Here is an 18,530-nt window from a genome sequence, read left to right as displayed (position 1 = left end):
CTGCATTGCAGGGGGCTGGACTAGATGACCCTCGGGGTCCCTCCCAACTCTACAGTTCTATGATTCTGTGTTCCAAACTTCTCTTGGTGTCAGGTGTAAAACAAATAGGGAATCTGTGGCTCCTGAACCCAACCCAAAGAGGACTACTTCGTGTTAGTCCTGCTCTACAACTATCCCTGTTAGCTGAATCGGAAAAACGATTTGGCTTATCTTTTAAAAATTCCGGACAAAATACTTCTGCTGCAGAAAAGAGGGAATGCATGGACTGTGTTTGCCCATTCTTCATAAGCCTGTTGATTTGCCTGGAGAACTGGTGGTGAAAGAGTGGGTAAATATAGGTAAATTTTCCTGATTTAACTTGCCCTCCTCCAGCTGCTTTTTCTTTCATGAGTATACACTTCAAACAAGCATCAATACTGCTTTGCCTCATTGTACCTACCTACACGGGACGTGGGTGGCGCTGTGGGTTAAACCACAGAGCCTAGGACTTGCCAATCAGAAGGTCGGCGGTTCGAATACCCGTGATGGGGTGAGCTCCCGTTGCTCAGTCCCTGCTCCTGCCAACCTAGCAGTTTGAAAGTACGTCAAAGTGCAAGTAGATAAATAGGTACCGCTCCAGCGGGAAGGTAAACGGTGTTTCCGTGTGCTGCTCTGGTTCGCCAGAAGCGGCTTAGTCATGCTGGCCACATGACCCGGAAGCTGTATGCCAGCTCCCTCGGCCAATAAAGCGAGATGAGCGTCGCAACCCCAGAGTCGGTCACGACTGGACCTAATGGTCAGGGGTCCCTTTACCTTTACCTTACCTACCTACACACACACACAAGCACACAAACATAATTTTATTTTCTTACATTCCCATTCCACCTTTCTTCCATTATGGAAACCATGGCAATGTACATGTAGTTCCTAGTCGCCCATCCAGACACAAACCACCCCCAGACCTGCTTAGCTTCAGTAAGGTGATGAACTCTTGTTCTTTCATACCTCACCCCCGGGACCTGTTCTGCTTTCAAACCATTACCCTAATAAAAATCAATGAGGCACAGAAAAGTAATGAAGTTATATTTAAAAGCTTATAAAATGACTTATTCGCAGAAACTTCACATTTTATTCCTCCGGACAGTTTATATTTGATTGCCTTCTTTCAAACCTTGCCCCCCTTCTTTTTGAGAGTCAACGTTTTTTAAAACCATCATCTGGTTTTTCTGAAAAGGGTAAACCCAGATTCAATGCAGGGATGAATACAGGCTGCATTTTGATGCCAACAATGTTGTGTGGATACTGTGAGTAATTTGTTGTATTCCACAATAAATGCCAATCTGGAAGCAACCCATAACTAGTAAACCAGCTTTTTAGGTTGTTCCCATGTAAATTCTTCTCTTCCAAAATGCCCGTAGCATGCAGTCTGTTGATAAATGGGACTCTTCAAGTTCAGTTCTCTGTAGGCAAAGAAAACATATTTCTGTTATCTCACAAGACTAGCAGAGAAATCCTAAGTGGCTTCAGAGCCACCACACTTCACACGAGGCTACTCAGAAGTAAGGGGAACAGTGTGGAAGCACCTGCTCAGATCAGGGCCTGTCTGAGAGGTACGAATGGGTGGAACCACCAGCTTCTATGTAAGCTCTGTCTAAACTGTTTCATTGCTGAAGCTTCAGATGTCCTGATTGGGATGGGATGGGTTGAATGAAGGCAGACAACACCACATCTTGAATGGGTCAAGTAGGGTTTTTTTTACTTTTAACCTTCTTCCTTAAGGGTTTTTCAGATGGCAAACTCTTTTACCTTTTCCTCACATATGACTAGAATAAACAGAAGGGAGTTCCGTTCCATTCAGATAAATGGACTGGATGATGGTAGTAGGGACAAACGCTCCATCATTTCAGACCATTTTATTCCAACCATCTGAGATAAGAATGGAACTTAGGTTCTCTAGAAGGTTCTCTTCTAGAGCTCTTAGGGGTCCTCTCTCCTAAGCTGGGCTGAGCCCACCAGGTGTAGCACGGGACTAACAAACGCTATCTAAAGAGTCCCCAAGCAAACTCTTTTGGCGGGTTGAATCCTGACCTCTCTTCAAAGTGAGAAATCCACTGGGTGCACTCTTAAGGCGAGGACACGTTCTTGGTCTCTCATCTGAAGGGAAAACTTTACCGTCGGCATCCAAAGATCCATTTTTAAAAGCACAAACCTTATTATTGGCCCAAGGCGAAGGTCAAAGTTCTTCTGAATGATATCCAGCAGCTCATCTTCTGATCTGTCCGAAGTACCGTAATGGAACACCGAGATGGCCAGTGGGTGACTCAATCCAATCGCGTAAGACAGCTGAAGGATATAGAAGTTCGCTGTAGCTGAAGAGTATTTGAGTTCATATGAACTGATAGCATTACAGCTTGGGATCTGTTCCTGGTTGCTTTATCAGTGGATACCTGAACCAGGGTTGCCCTTGTCTAAGTCCAACACTTTCTCTCCACCACACCACACCACACTGGCTCTTTTTAAACCACTTTGGATGCAAGTGTGAAGCATCCCTCGCAAGTTTCATTCAGAAAAGAGATCCCTTAGTAATTAGGGGATTTGAGGAAACACTGGTATAATCTGTGCTATCCATAGTACCAACATGAGGCACAGCAGTTATGTACTTAGGTACCCACACCCCCATAAAATTAATACATTTTATGAATGCAATTAACCCCTGTTGTTTATCACCCAGTTGAAAAGATTTCCACAATACATGCAGCATTTGTAACATCGCAATGGCTCCCATTGACTAAGGATGCTGCCTGGAAGATAACCTTGATTCACAAATAGAGAATCAGTAACAGCTATAGAAAAATCCAAGGGGAGCAAAGTTGCAAACAGTTCTTAGAATATTTCAAGCAAACTCTATCAAGGGAAAGATTTGGTGCTACTCAATAACGACAGCCTAGGACAGTTTTTCACTATCTCCTCTAACGAGACTTAGGCTGTGCACACGTTGCTGGCTTAAAACAGCATTAGGTCATGCTTTTTCTCAGCTCAGATCAAATTTGGTTTTGGGAACAACAGATCAGAATAGCAGCACTTAGTAAGAAACAACAGGATAGATATGAATGGCTGTACCAGGTGGCGATGTGGGTTAAACCACAGAGCCTAGGGCTTGCCGATCAGAAGGTCGGCAGTTCAAATCTCTGTGACGGGGTGAGCGCCCGTTGCTCGGTCCCTGCTCCTGCCAACCTAGCAGTTTGAAAGCACGTCAAAGTGCAAGTAGATAAATAGGTACTGCTCTAGTGGGAAGGTAAACGGCGTTTCCATGCGCTGCTCTGGTTCGCCAGAAGCGGCTTAGTCATGCTGGCCACATGACCCGGAAGCTGTACGCCGGCTCCCTCAGCCAATAAAGCGAGATGAGTGCCGCAACCCCAGAGTCGGCCATGACTGGACCTAATGGTCAGGGGTCCCTTTACCTTTAACTTTTACCGCTTCCCAAACGACTGGTGAGAGCTCACTGGATGCAGAGTAAACAGCAGTGTGTACACCACCTAAGGTTACCCGCAGTGCAGAATTGTTTCAAGCAGTTTTTAATCAAGCAGCACTCAGCATAAAAGCTTTCCTCCAAACGTACTGGGTTTCATCTCTGTTGTGCAATTCCCCCACATTTGGTCCAAGGCTCCACTGGCCCCCTCTTACCTGCACCAATACTCTCCTGCAAAGGCCTGCTTTCACCAGCGACTTTGCCACCCAGCGAGCTGCATAGGCTCCTGAACGATCAACTTTGGAGGGATCTTTCCCTGAAAAAGCACCCCCTCCATGAGCACCCCAGCCTCCATAGGTATCCACAATGATCTTTCTGCCAGTCAGGCCAGCATCAGCCTGAAAAGAAAAGAAATACATTTTTTAAATACTGTATTTTTCGCTCTATAAGACGCACCAGACCACAAGACGCACCTAGTTTTTGGAGGAGGAAAACAAGAAGAAAAATATTCTGAATCTCAGAAGCCAGAACAGCAAGAGGGATCGCTGCGCAGTGAAAGCAGCAATCCCTCTTCCTGTTCTGGCTTCTGGGATAGCTGCACAGCCTGCATTCGCTCTATAATACGCACACACATTTCCCCTTACTTTTCAGGAGGGAAAAAGTGAGTCTTATAGAGTAGTAATACAGTAAATAAAAAAAATCACCAGGATGTTTACTTTGCTAACAATAAGAGTGTCAAATTCATCTCTCAAGATCATAACTGCTTCAATATGTCATTGCAGTGTAAAAAGCCTGGCACCGGGATTGCAATCCCATGCCCACTTATCTAGGTGTAAACATAAATCAACAGGGCACACTTTTGAGGAGGCATGTATAGGATTCCACTACAACAGTGGTATCACACGCGCACGAACTGTTTGGAGCACAAATGTCTTTTTTAAGCAGCCTCAGGTTAAAGGGAAACTACAAACAAGGGTAGAAATTTAAGATTTAAATCAAGCAATAGCCTGGTAACCTTGCAGTACTTTGTTGCATTGGGGTTGTGTTCTATCTCATTTACTAGCTTTGGCAAATGTCCCCCCCCCCCCCCCGCAGATTGACATTTGTTCTGATTCAGTGGCAAACAGCAGTTTCCCCATAGAAAGAGGCAGGGTAAATAAAAAACCAGTCAGATTCATGCTTTCTCTCTCTCTCTCATTATTGTATATCTAGAGGTTTGGAGGTTACAATACCTTAGGACCACCTGCTAGAAAGGCTTTACTCGGCAGGAGGTGATAGACTGTGTTTTCATCCAGGTATTTCGCTGGAACCACTTCTTTCACAACTTTGTCCATCAGCTCTTTCTGTATTTTCTGCAACGGCACCCCAGGAGCGTGTTGTACAGAAATGACCAAGGTGTGCACCCGGATGGGCTCCAGCGCACCGCCGACATCTCGGTATTCCATCGTGACCTACAAGATTGGCCGTAGGTTTAAACAGTTATATTTTTTGCTTCCGCCACTTTATACAACTCTGCTGAACAAGCCTGAGCTACTGTTTTGTTTTTCATCTATCTTCCGCTATCTTATGTTGCATTATTTTATTGCATCCTGATCAATCAATCAATAGACTTTATTTGCGTAGCTGACAGGCCATAGCATCAAAGGACGAACACCGACAAAAAATACATTACAAATATAGTTACCATAAAATCTTATGACCTATTAAAACCCTAGGTAGAAGCTGGATTATCATTCATCAATGACCCTCTGTCCCATGGGCGGCGGCCTTTTCTCTGATAGATTGTTCCAGGTCGATTAAGTAAATAGGCCAGCCAAATTGAAAGATTATAAATATAACCTCGGAGGGATGGTCAGGACAGGGAGAAAGATAATAATAACCAGATGCAGATAAATTAATAATCTCAGTACTTAAAACTTAGCAGAGGTAATAAAATAATAATAATAAAACATAATGATAATAGTAATAAGTAATAAGATCCTAGGCGAGGAATCCGGGTGACGACGCTGATGTCATTCAGATAGCAGCTCTCAGTCTCATTGCTCTCTCAATAAATTTGGCAACCTTCTCTGTTGTCGAGCTGTTCTGGTCGGCTAAGAGTGAGAACAATTTGGCTTCACAAGAGCGGCCCGGGATGGCAGATAGGAGCGGCGTGATGGTCTCGTCCCTGAGATCTTTATATAGGGAGCAAGATCAGCATCCTGATCCTAAAAAGTAAGTTCCACCGAACTCCCAATAGAACCTTTCTATTAGTCACTTTAATTTTCCTTTTACTGCAATGCAGACATGAATCGGTATAGACAATAAGAAGATAATAAGAGTGTCTGGATCCAGCCAATGACCCATCTGGTCCAGCATCCTGTTCTCACAGTCGCTAACCAAATTCCTGCAAGCAGGATCTGAGGACCAAGAGCACTCTCCCATCCTGTAGTTTCCAGAAACTGATATTCAGTAAAATACTGCTTCCAGCAGGGAAGGAAGAACACAGCCATCAAGGTCAGTAGCCACCGACTACTTGGAATATTGTGCAGAGAATGCTATCCTGGTATATCAAGAAAGATTCATCCACCTGCTGCTAACCAGCTAGCAAAGGGGACGCAGGTGGCGCTGTGGTCTAAACCACTGAGTGTGATGGCCTGGGAATCCCATTCAGAGGATGAACCGGAGGAATCCCAGCCTGCACAGGAGTCCCTGCCTCCAGGGCCGGCTGAACTGGGGCAGGGCCTTGATTCTGAAGCGCCTGCACCTGTGCTGGATCCTCAGGAGCAGGCACCAGGTGAATCCACTCTGGCTCCGGAGGTGGTTGAGGACTCGGTGCCTACAGGTGAGTCTCCCCCTGGGCCCAGTAACCCTTCAGCCTCTCCTGAACTGCAGAGGCTCAGGGCAGAGAGGTGGAGGGAACTGGTTTCTCCCAGGAGGAGTGCTCGCCTTAAGGCCAGGAGAGGCGGGTCTCCTGGGGGCCGGGACTGCCCCTGGCCTCAGAGAAGATAAAGGCCAGTCAGCCCGGTCCCAAATTGCAGGAGCAACGTCGTTGAAGAGCTGTTTCGGCCAGCACCCAGTCCGGTTTCCCCAGAGTGCCTGTCCTTGCCCAGCTCCTCACTGTGGACCCCACTTCGCCCGTGGAGGACTGGCTGCCGACCCTCGACTCAGGTCCTGGACCTCGCCCCACGGTAACCTCCCCCCGGACCAGCACACTGAGCCTCTTGGGCTTGCCGATTGGAAGGGCAGCGGTTCAAATCCCTGTGACAGGGTGAGCTCCTGTTGCTCTGTCCAGCTCCTGCCAACCTAGCAGTTCGAAAGCATACCAGTGCAAGTAGATAAATAGATACCGCTGTGGCAGGGAGGTAAACGGCGTTTCTGTGCGCTCTGGTTTCTGTCACAGTGTTCTGTTGCGCCAGAAGCAGTTTAGTCATGCTGGCCACATGACCCGGAAAGCTGTCTGTGGACAAACACTGGCTCCCTTGGCCTGAAAGCAAGATGAGCACCGCAACCCCATAGTTGCCTTTGACTGGAATTAACTGTCCAAGGCTACTTTACTTTTACCTTTACCTAACCAGTTAGCTTACTACAGTAGTAGTCAGGATTGATGGACTGTGGAAGCTAAAGGATAAGCAATGTTTATTAAACCCAATCTATAGGTAGGATATCGGATCAGCATTCTATCCTGCAGAAAAGAAAGCAGCAGTCACACAGATCACTGTGACTTTAGCTGGGACACAGGAAGTTGCCTTGGCCGCTTTAAGAACAGGATGCTGAAGTGGAGGATGGACCTCTGGCCTGACCCAGCAGGGCTTGATTTATGTTCATAGGGTATGATTCAAACAGACGAACAGTTTGTTGGGTGAAGCTGTAGAGCCCAGCAAAAGCTTGATACCACTTGGCTCTGCCAGTTCTCTACACTAGGCCAGGGATGAACTGTATCCATATGTTGATTGTTTACAATATTCTAGCTTCAACATAGCTTTGACCATGTTCACATGAGCCTCCAAATGGATAATTTCAATGGGACATAAGCATGTCTCACTTATTTCAGACTTCAGCTCTGCTCATCATATTTGACAGTCCTTGGTATATACCAACCTGTGTTTTCCCATCGGGTCGAAGCCAGGGCAGAACTCCATTTCTCTCCAGGGATTTAATCTTCCCGTTAAGTTTGTGCGCAAGAAGGATAGTTAGGGGCATGCACTCCTCAGTTTCATCGGTGGCGTAACCAAACATCAAGCCCTGCGTTAGAAATCACATGGCTATATTTACCATAAGCATATTGGCTTCTTCTACAACTTCGAGTGCAGATCAGCAATACAGTCATACTTCTCGTTACGTTTGCTTCATGTTACGTTTTTTCAGGTTGCGTCCTGCGGCGACTCGGAAGTACCGGAGAGGGTTACTTCCGGGTTTCGCCGCTCGCGCATGCGCAGACGCAGAAAATGACGTCATGCGCAGAAGCGGCGAATCACAACCTGTGCGTGCACAGACACGGGTTGCTTTCCTTTCATGTTGTGAATGGGCCTCTGGGACGGATCCCGTTCGCAACCAGAGTTACCACTGTAAAGCAACACATGCACAGGTAGAAGTGAGGCAGCTAACCTCTTCCCCTTCTTTCCCTCTAAAATTGAGCTACAATTTCCAAGAGACAGCTACAATTCCCAGAGTGCTGAAGAATCAATCGCCCTTCCAGAGAACTCTGGAAATTTGAGGTCAGTGAGGAGGATAGAAGGTTCTCCTAACAACTTTCAGCACCCTTAAGAAAAGATAGTTCCCAGGATTCTCTGGGGGAAGCCATGACTGCTTAAAGTACAGTGGTACCTCGGGTTACATACGCTTCAGGTTACATATGCTTCAGGTTACACACTCCACTAACCCAGAAATAGTGCTTCAGGTTAAGAACTTTGCTTCAGGATGAGAACAGAAATCGTGTTCCGGCGGCGCGGCAGCAGCGGGAGGCCCCATTAGCTAAAGTGGTGCTTCAGGTTAAGAACAGTTTCAGGTTAAGTACAAACCTCAGGAACGAATTAAGTTCTTAACCCGAGGTACCACTGTAGTATGATACTGCCTTAAATGTATAATGCAGATGGGGTCACAGACAGAAAATGTAGGGGCCTGAAGTGCTTCACAGAAGAGGGTGGGAACCCAAACAAAAGCGTGTTACCTGGTCTCCAGCTCCAATATCATCCCCAGTCTTCCCCTCGGTGATGGCTTGTTTGATCTCATGACACTGCTGCTCCAGGGCTACCAGCACAGTGCAAGTCTTGTAATCCAACCCTGTGAAGTGAATAGCAAGCCACAATAACGGGCAACTGGCTTGGACGCAGAGGCCTGGTTGGCACATCACACCAGTGCTTGGAATGAATTAATTCAAATTAACTAATCACTGAATTAATTCCAAAAATCTCTGAAGGACACCTGCAAGTAGTTCGTATGATTTCCAGGTGAACTGAACATTAAATTCCTTTTGTGGTGGAGTTTTGCATGGTTTTCAACTCAATTTTAATTCTAATTCAGCATCTCTGTATCTTTTACATCTGGATTTCATTACACTTAACTCAATGTTTGATGGTGGCCAATGCATTTACCATTTTCACCTAAACATCATAATTGCTGGGAAAATAAATAAAACTCACTGAGTCATAGGAGGAGCAATTGTTGCAATCAATCTCCTTTTAACCATTTAGACACATTGTACTGCACAGGCTGTCACTAATTTTGAGTGGGATTCAATCACATTCCAATATATTCAGGTTGTGTAATTTAAATTGATGGTGAGATCTTGTGCAACAAACCTGCTACCATAAAATATCTTTTTGCAAAAAACGGAAAGGGAAACGATGACTAAATGCACTGGAAACTGTGGGCTAACACTTGTTTCGACACAACATCGTTGAATCTTCCCAGAAACAATTCAGAACGAATGCTCATTAAATAGCCAGAGGATGATGGGAGTTGTAGTCCCAAACATCGGGGGCGAGGCGGAGTTTGCCTATGCCTGTTCCAAAGAGACGGTGCTCCTTATAACATGTAGAAGCTGCTTCAAACTTCTCATTTCACACAATACCTTTCACAGCAGTTAGTGAAGCTTGTTAAATGAGTAGATTCTAGGTAAAATAACATTATAGTCACCAAGAGGCTCTGATGAGCACCTACGGTACTTGTTTCCTCTTACACAGAATCCATACTTGGTCTATCTCCAGTGGCTTATTCAAGTTACCACAACCCACCTTTGGAAGAGTCATCATAACCAATCTTCTGGAGGGTGTCTCTCACTACTTGCTGGTAATCAATGATAGCTTTGGATGTAATTTCACCACATAGCAAGATCATCCCAGTTTTGGCCACACATTCTGCAGAAACATAATTCAAGAAAGCTAGTTATATAGTGAGATAGATAGTGAGATAGATAGTGAGATAGATAGATAGATAGATAGATAGATAGATAGATAGATAGATAGATGATAGATGATAGATAGATGATAGATAGATAGATAGATACACACACACCAAATATTTCTTTCCCCCAATATAGACAGTGTGCACTTATGTCCCTGCTTGTATCTTTAAGGCATCCAGTTAAGGCCTTGTCCTGTATACCTGAAATTAGGCACATATCCACTAAGAGCAGGGCCTTGTCCAAATGGAACATTCTTCTTTGTAATGGTGACGACTTGCAAGTAAAGACCTTTCCATTTTGGGGGGCATTTGCATTTTGAAGGGCGTAGGTTCTGCAAATTTTAATTGGTTCGATAATTAAACAGTTTAGGCTGCCCTTCTAATCTCATAAGGCTGTCATGCGTCCTGATTTCTCTGGACATTAATGGGATTTCAAAGGTGGAACGTTATGTGACATGTTACCTGACAAAAAGTTGTTTTCAGGAAGAGAATAACTTAGGAAGAAATTGGCAAGGGCTGGTTTTCACTCAGCATGCATGGAAGGGAACTATAAAGAGTGACTCTGTACCTGAACAGCTGCCTTAATAACCATGTATCATAATAATCAAAGTCCAAGGGGTTATAACGGCTCTTAAGAAGCTCTTTGTAAGCAGTCCTCTGTGATCCTTGCCCGTCTGGCTCCAAGCCAATTAATAATCAATAGCTAATCGTCTGTGGTCAATATTGCCTGCCATGTTTTGATATGCCCCCTTGGCTGTAAGTTTCCAGCCCTTGTAAATGATACTGACACAACTTCTACATGAAATTGAAGGGTGTAGGTTCTGCTGTTATTACTAGTCCTGCAAATTTTAATTGGTTCAATAATTAAACAGTTTAGGCGGCACTTCTAATCTCATAGGGCTGTCATGTGTCCTGATTTCCCTGTACATTAACAGGATTTCAAAGGTTGAATTGATGCCCGGGGGGAATTTCCGAAAGGCGGCATTAAAAGAAAAAATTCTCAAGAACTCCAGAGTCTTCAACAATTTGTGTAGGGTCCTTTTTTTTTACTTTTTGAAATATGGCAACCCTATAATCCCAGTGTCATAGGAGTATGTCCCACTGAATTTACTTCTGAGCAGGCATGGTTCAGATTGCACTGTAAAGCTATAATTCTATATCCCCTTACCCAGGAGCAGGGCTATTTTTTCAGCCAAAACTTGCCAGAGCTCAGTTCTAGCACCTCTCAAGTGGGCGCCATTGCCATTTGAAGAGAATGAGGACGGTGTTTATGGTGAGTTCTGGCACCTCTTTTTCGAGAAAAACAGCACTGCCCAGGAGTATACAATTTTGTTTTTGTTTTAATGGATGTGTATAAAGGTAAAGGGACCCCTGACCATTAGGTCCAGTCGTGACCGACTCTTGGGTTGCGGCGTTCATCTCGCTGTATAGGCCGAGGGAGCCGGCATACAGCTTCCAGGTCATGTGGCCAGCATGACTAAGCTGCTTCAGACGAACCAGAGCAGCGCACGGAAACGCCGTTTACCTTCCCACCGGAGTGGTACCTATTTATCTACTTGCACTTTGACGTGCTTTCGAACTGCTAGGTTGGCAGGAGCAGGGACAGAGCAACGGGAGCTCACCCCATTGCGGGGATCGAACCGCCGACCTTCTGATCGGCAAGTCCTAGGCTCTGTGGTTTAACCCACAGTGCCACCCGCATCCCTTAATGGATGTGTATAGAATTGTGCTATAAAGCTTCTGTTTGCCAATTGGTAAAACAATTTCAGCATTAGCCCTTTTGTTGTGTACTGTCTCCAACACCTAATTCCTAGTAGCATGGAGGCCTTAGCTTTAAGGTCCTGCTGTCCACTGTGGAATCTTTGTCTAGAATTTAGCCGACACTGGGCTTGAAATGTTTAAATTATGATGACTCTTTGCAACCACTTGGGATACAATTACAACACAGGGGGAACACCTCTTTGCTACTCCCTCCCCTTTATAATTAAACTAGGCAGACAACGCGCTATAGTTCTGGGTAATGTTGAATAGCTTAGGCTCTAGAATGAAGCTTGCACAAATGGACACACATATAATAGTGGTAGTCTGCTGTACAGTAGTGAGGAGTTTTGCTGATGTTCTCCATATTAAGTCCCCCCCTCCCCCGCCTTATTGTTTAAAAAATAAATATAAGCATTTTGGCTGTTCACCTACTAAAATAGTCAGAAAAATAGATGTTACAGAGGTTCAAAATAGTGCAGAAACGGACAGAGGAGTTGTGCTGACACAGGAAGTGGCCAATACATGCCAATAATAGTTGCCCAGCTGCAGTACACCAGGTGCTTCAAGCGGCAATGGATGCATTACCTTGGGAGGAGGAAAGGGAATATTTATTTTCCCGGTAATAAAGCTTATCGTTGGAGAAAGGCCATTTCTTCCTCAGTAACGAACACCTGCATTTTTACTGCACGCTTAAAAAAACAACAACCCTGCAAAGGTGTAACGAAACACAAAACACAAACCCTCTGTAATTTGCTCTGCAAATAGATGAGACTTACCACAAGCAACCTTAGCATCTGGATCAACCTTAATATGAGCATCAAGAACAGCATCACTGATCTGGTCACACAGTTTATCTACACGGGTGGAAAGGAAAGAAACCAAAAATAAGCCAGGTTTCTATAATTCATTTAGTTGTCAACTGTATAAGAACAGGCTGCCTAGGTTGCACTCGTTGGCCTGGAAGCCAATCCAGGTGGAATCTATGCACATATTAAAAACGTTCTGAAAATGTTACAGATAGGTAGCCGTGTTGGTCTGCCATAGTCAAAACAAAAAAATTCCTTCCAGTGGCACCTTAAAGACCAACTAAGTTAGTTCTTGGTATGAGCTTTCGTGTGCATGCACACTTCTTCAGATACTTCTTTGGTATCTGAAGAAGTGTGCATGCACACGAAAGCTCATACCAAGAACTAACTTAGTTGGTCTTTAAGGTGCTACTGGAAGGAATTTTTTTGTTCTGAAAATGCTTTTTTTATATATTAAAAAAGCGTTTTTTAAAAAACCATTGAATTTTCCATAAGGCTCATCATCACCAGCTAGTATCACATTGTATACTGCACTTAAAACATACTTAAAACATTTTATTTGCAGCTGTATAGCTGAGTCGCCATTGTATTATTATTATTATTATTATTATTATTATTATTATTATTATTAAAAAGCAACATTTTTTTCTGAGCTTTTCAGAGGTCACAATACCCTCCACAAGTACATCAAACATCCACCTGGGTTTGCTAGAAAGCAGTTATATAAAGAAACCACTGGGATGACATTTGAGAACGTACATACCTCAGTGGTAGAGCACTTGCTTTGCATGCGTAATGCTTCAGGTTCAATCCCCACCATCTCCAGGTAGGTTGGGACAGACCTGTGCCTGAAATCCGGGGGGGGGGGGGGGAGTTGCTGCCAGTCAGTGTAGACAACACTGTGCTAGATGGACCAATTGTCTGACTCAGTACAGTCATACCTTGGATCCCAAACGCCTTGCGAGTCTAAAGTTTTGGCTCCAGAACGCCTCAAACCCAGAAGTGAGTGTTCCAGTTTGCGAACCTTCCTTGGAACCCGAACGTCTGACGTGGCTTATGCGGCTTCCGATTTGCTACAGGAGCTTCCTGCAGCCAATCGGAAGCCGCACCTTGGTTCCTGAACGTTTTGGAAGTCGAACGGACTTCTGGAACGGATTCTGTTCAACTTCCAAGGTACCACTGTATAGGGCAGCTTCTGGTGTTTTCCTGAGAAGATCAGGCATTCGCCGGTTTGCTGAGTTGACTGTTAGAGCATTATGCATCCAGTTCTTTCAGGCTCTCTTGTAAATAATTGAAAATAGCACTTTTAAAGCATAGTTGTCAACATTTCCCTTTTTTTAAAGGGAAATTCCCTTATTCCGAATAGGATTCCTCGCAAGAAAAGGGGAAAGTTGACAGCTATGCTTTTAAATTCAAAGCATGACTGTACCCATCACTGAGCAAACATAACAAGCACTAAACCTGCTGTATTAAGACCAGTGAAAGCCACATGAGCCGTCAGGTGGGGATGGAGCAAGAATTTAAAATATTCATGGTTGGAAGCTTACTCTCTTCCATTCCTTCGGAAATTGGAGGTCTCAGAAGAGGCTATTAGAAAGTTACATTTTGCATTCACCAAACTGCTGGACAGGAAACCCACATTCACTCACCTGAATGTCCCTCAGCAACAGACTCAGACGTGAAGAGGAATCTCTTCTCTTTCAGGGCGACATTACGTGACATGTTACCTGGCAGAAGGTTGTTTTCAGGAAGAGAATAACTTAGGAAGAAATCGGCAAGGGCTGGTTTTCACTCAGCATGCATGGAAGGGAACTATAAAGAGTGACTCTGTACCTGAGCTGCTGCCTTAATAACCATTTATCATAATAATCAAAGTCCAAAGGGTGATAACGGCTCTTAAGAAGCTCTTTGTAAGCAGTCCTCTGTGATCCTTGCCCATCTGGCTCCAAGCCAATTAATAATCAATATCAAATTGCAAACATGCGCTGGATTATGGAGAAAGCTTGAGAGTTCCAGAAGGACATCTACTTCTGCTTCATTGACTATGCAAAAGCCTTTGACTGTGTCGACCACAGCAAACTATGGCAAGTTCTTAAAGAAATGGGAGTGCCTGATCACCTCATCTGTCTCCTGAGAAATCTCTATGTGGGACAAGAAGCTAGTTAGAACTGGATATGGAACAACTGACTGGTTCAAAATTGGGAAAGGAGTACGACAAGGCTGTATTTTGTCTCCCTGCTTATTTAACTTATATACAGAATTCATCATGCGAAAGGCTGGGCTGGATGAATCCCAAGCTGGAATTAAGATTGCCGGAAGAAATATCAACAACCTCAGATATGCAGATGACATAACCTGGATGGCAGAAAGTGAGGAGGAATTAAAGAACCTTTTAATGAGGGTGAAAGAGGAGAGCGCAAAATATGGTCTGAAGCTCAACATCAAAAAAAGAAGATCATGGTCACTGGGCCCATCACCTCCTGGCAAATAGAAGGGGAAGAAATGGAGGCAGTGAGAGATTTTACTTCACCTTGCCAACAAAGGTCCATATAGTTAAAGCTATGGTTTTCCCAGTAGTGATGTATGGAAGTGAGAACTGGACCATAAAGAAGGCTGATTGCCGAAGAATTTATGCTTTTGAATTCTGGTGCTGGAGGAGACTCTTGAGAGTCCCATGGACTGCAAGAAAATCAAACCTCTCCATTCTGAAGGAAATCAGCCCTGAGTGCTCATTGGAAGGACAGATCATGAAGCTGAGGCTCCAATACTTTAGCCACCTCATGAGAAGAGAAGACTACCTGGAAAAGACCCTGATGTTGGGAAAGATGGAGGGCACAAGGAGAAGGGGACGACAGAGGACGAGATGGTTGGACAGTGTTGTGGAAGCTACCAGCATGAGTTTGGCCAAACTGCGGGAGGCAGTGGAAGTGCCCGGCGTGCTTTACCTCTAAGCAACAAGTGAGAGCTGCCTTGAGGTGCAAGATGACTGCTTTGGAAAACTGGGCCAAAATTAAGAAAATGAATTTCAATAGGGACAAATGCAAGGTTGTACACTTAGTCAGGAAGAACCAGCTGCACAAATATAAGATGGGGGATACCTGGATTGCCAGTAGTACATGTGAAAAGGAGCTAGGGGTCTTAGTTGACCACAAGCTTAATATGCGTCAAGCGTGTGTTGCAGCAGCAAAAAAAGACTGATTGGGTCAGCCCTATGTCCATCCATTCTGGACCCAGTTTCAGATGACTAAATACAGCAACATGCTCATCTTTACCCATTTGCCATTCCATTTCCAGGTTTCCATACTCTCCTGTCCCTTGGCCTGTCATCTGTTTTTGGCAGCCAGTAGCGTACATGATAGGTAGGGCAATAAACACAGTTGTTAATCAGATTATCCTGTTTTCAAGTTTCTTAAAGTTACATTAGACTCAGGTAGGTAGGCATGTTGGTCTGATGCAGTCGAAATAAATAAATAAATAAATAAATAAATAAATAAATAAATAAATAAATAAATAAATGTCTAGTAGCACCTTATAGACCGACTAAGTTTCTTCTGGTATAAGTTTTTGTGTGCAAATGAAAGCTTATAGCAGAACAAACTTAGTTGGTCTATAAGGTGCTACTAGACAATTTTTTTAAAATTATTATTATTATTAAAGTTATACTGTTTGCAATGTTGAGAAAAAGACTTGGTCAACGGATATATTCCATCAGTTTGTATCCTGGCTGCAATAGATTTACAGACAGATTTTCTGTGATCCAATTATTTTGTAAATTCGTTCATTACAGCATTCCTTGGTAATCAGCTAGTATGTTTCTTAAAAGGGCAGGAAGCAATTGCATTTCTCCGTAATGCTATTCAATTGTACACAATCAATGTACATGATTTTACATATTTACAAATTCACTTTTCTGCACATAATATGCAGTTTGTTCCACAATAAAGAAATATGGATTGAGTAAGTGCTATTTTCAGAAGCTGAATTCTTTATTAATCTCAGTTTGCTAACCCTCAGACTCAAAGCTTTTAAACAGGTTTTGGAAATCATTAAGATGTGGTTCGTAGTTTTGACCCCAGATTTGCCCTCTCAGTTTATTTGGTTTCAGATGTGGTTATTTTTTTAAAAAGGAGCAGCAATCATGACATCAACCAGTCCAATCTTCTTTAAAGCCAGCTTCCAAGCAGTCTACACTGTAAGTCCAAGAACATTCTGGAAATGTCAGAAAACACAAGTTCGTTTTTTTATATACTGTATATTTGTATTTCCCATGAGAAACTCAGACCTGTATGTGCGGATTTCTCAGGAGAGCTCTTAAAAAGCAGGTACAGCAGCTAACATCTTGCACACAGGCCATGTTTCTCATATCGTATGGATTGCAACAGGATGATCACCGAAGAAAGTCTGACAAAAAATTGTCCACGGTGCACTGTTCTCATAGCCTGGAGGGCTGAAATTCTTCTTCAAGGACCTCCTCCACAGTCGCGTTCTCATAAGCAGGAGGGGGTGTGAGGGGCTCCGGACGTTCTGCCCGCTCTTCAACACCTTTGAGTTCATGGGTATCCGAGACAAATCGCTGCAGTTTTGGTGGCATGAGCAATCTGAGGCGGAACCGGGACTGTAGATCTGCCTCTGAGGCACGCCGTGTGCCTGGTGCCACCGAAACACTGAACGCCTCGACCACAGTCTCTCCGTGGGCAGGAGGCTCAATGACCACGCTGTACGGAGGGGGCTCCACTGGGGTTGTCCCTGGACTGGAGGTGATGGTCCAGATGGTTGGTCCCGATAAGTAGCCAGTAGTCACCACCTCCTCATATGCCGGTGCCTCATAGGCCTCATTGTCTATGCTGGTAAAAGAGAGGGGAAGTAGTTAAAAACACAAATCATTATAATAGCTCCATGCTAGTCACTGAAGTCACCACCCTCCCATGCTAATACTTAAGAGAAAGGGAGCCAATTGTTATTTGGGCAGTGTGGGATAGAGAAACAGAAAGAGATAGATAGGAATAGACAGAGAGAGATAGAGAGGGATAGAGAGATAGAGAGATAGCAGTTGCATTGGAAGTAAGCACAGACACCGCAGGGATTTGAACCCCGTCCTGGGAACCAGGAGCGCCGACCACCAGTGTCTTTTGCTTTTTTTTTGAGCAATGCAACAAGGGGAAAAGCAAAACCTGAGAGAACATTCTGTGAATGTTCTCTCAGGAAAAAGAAAACCTTAAGATGTTAAGAAGAGCTCTTTGGATAGACCTGTGAAGAGAAAAAGGAAAATAGGAAAAAGAAGTGACCAATACAAAAAAACATTGTCTTGAAAAAGACAACTGGGTGATGGAATGTGAACTTACCTAAAGCAGCACAGTCCAAATGTAGGCGACTCTCACTTCAGGTATACTGAACTCTGCGAAGCCTGAAGGAAAGAAGAGCTGGAAGAAAAGAAGAAGTCTTCTCCTACCTGCAGGTGAGCCTCATCGTAATGACATGGAATAGGGCCTCTTCTGACAACTCTGTCACCGCAACCTGAAAAAGTCTTAGCCCAATGAGTTGCAGACGGAACACAATGAAGATTTCCCCCTAGCCATGCAAGGAATACTCTGAGAAACCTGAAGGAAAGACGAGCCGGAACAAAAGAAGGGCTGGAACAAAAGAAGAAGTGTTCTCCTACCTGCAGGTGAGCCTCATCGTGATGACACGGAATAGGGCCTCTTCTGACGACTCAGTCACCGCAACCTGAAAGAGTCTTAGCCCAATGAGTTGCAGACAGAACGCAATAGAGATTTCCTCCCTGGCCAAGCAAGGGATACTCACCTAAATGTCCTTCAGTCACGGAATACCATTTTGACCGCCATTTTATTTAAAGCTGGATGAGCCATTAATCTAGAGGGGCAGAACAGAGACATCTAGAATCACTGGTTTGTCCCCAGTCACCTTCCACCAATCTTACAGAAAATGAGATTTAAAAAACAAACAAGAAGAAAACAGCTTTCTTACCACAGCTTTCTGTGACTCTTGTGAAAGAGCTGGCTTCATCTCAGTGTTGTAGGATCTTTGGAGAGACCCGTGAAGAGACCAGCAGAAAAGAAAATGAGAAAAAGGAGAGACCAACACAAAAAACAATGTCTTGAAAAAAGACAACT

At 44.2% G+C, this 18,530-nt stretch overlaps 1 protein-coding gene across 1 annotated transcript; it reads right to left on the bottom strand.

The window, feature by feature from the left end:
* Positions 1–1,047: 1,047 nt before the first annotated feature.
* Positions 1,048–14,218, bottom strand: LOC114587961 (S-adenosylmethionine synthase-like). The gene is made up of 9 exons (XM_028712863.2): positions 14,049–14,218; positions 12,370–12,447; positions 9,664–9,786; positions 8,598–8,710; positions 7,529–7,672; positions 4,681–4,899; positions 3,664–3,846; positions 2,189–2,322; positions 1,048–1,439 (listed from the first exon to the last, which is right to left on the bottom strand). The coding sequence occupies exons 1-9, from the start codon at positions 14,119–14,121 to the stop codon at positions 1,337–1,339; spliced, it is 1,170 nt and encodes a 389-aa protein (XP_028568696.2). The 5' UTR covers positions 14,122–14,218; the 3' UTR covers positions 1,048–1,336.
* Positions 14,219–18,530: the final 4,312 nt, after the last annotated feature.

Source organism: Podarcis muralis, chromosome 17 (assembly GCF_964188315.1).
Source record: "Podarcis muralis chromosome 17, rPodMur119.hap1.1, whole genome shotgun sequence".
Classification (NCBI taxonomy): domain Eukaryota; kingdom Metazoa; phylum Chordata; class Lepidosauria; order Squamata; family Lacertidae; genus Podarcis; species Podarcis muralis.
Note: the sequence above shows the minus strand (reverse complement) of the source record. Positions and strands in the feature narration are given on the sequence as shown.

What these genes read in the sequence shown, in the direction of transcription:
- LOC114587961 (XM_028712863.2), bottom strand. Translation starts at nt 14,121, where the DNA reads ATGTCACGTAATGTCGCCCTGAAAGAGAAGAGATTCCTCTTCACGTCT. An exon ending in AGATGCTAAGGTTGCTTGTG is followed by an intron (nt 9,787 to 12,369) that starts GTAAGTCTCATC and finishes ATGTTTCTGCAG; the next exon opens with AATGTGTGGCCAAAACTGGG. An exon ending in GACCCGATGGGAAAACACAG is followed by an intron (nt 4,900 to 7,528) that starts GTTGGTATATAC and finishes CCAATCTTGTAG; the next exon opens with GTCACGATGGAATACCGAGA.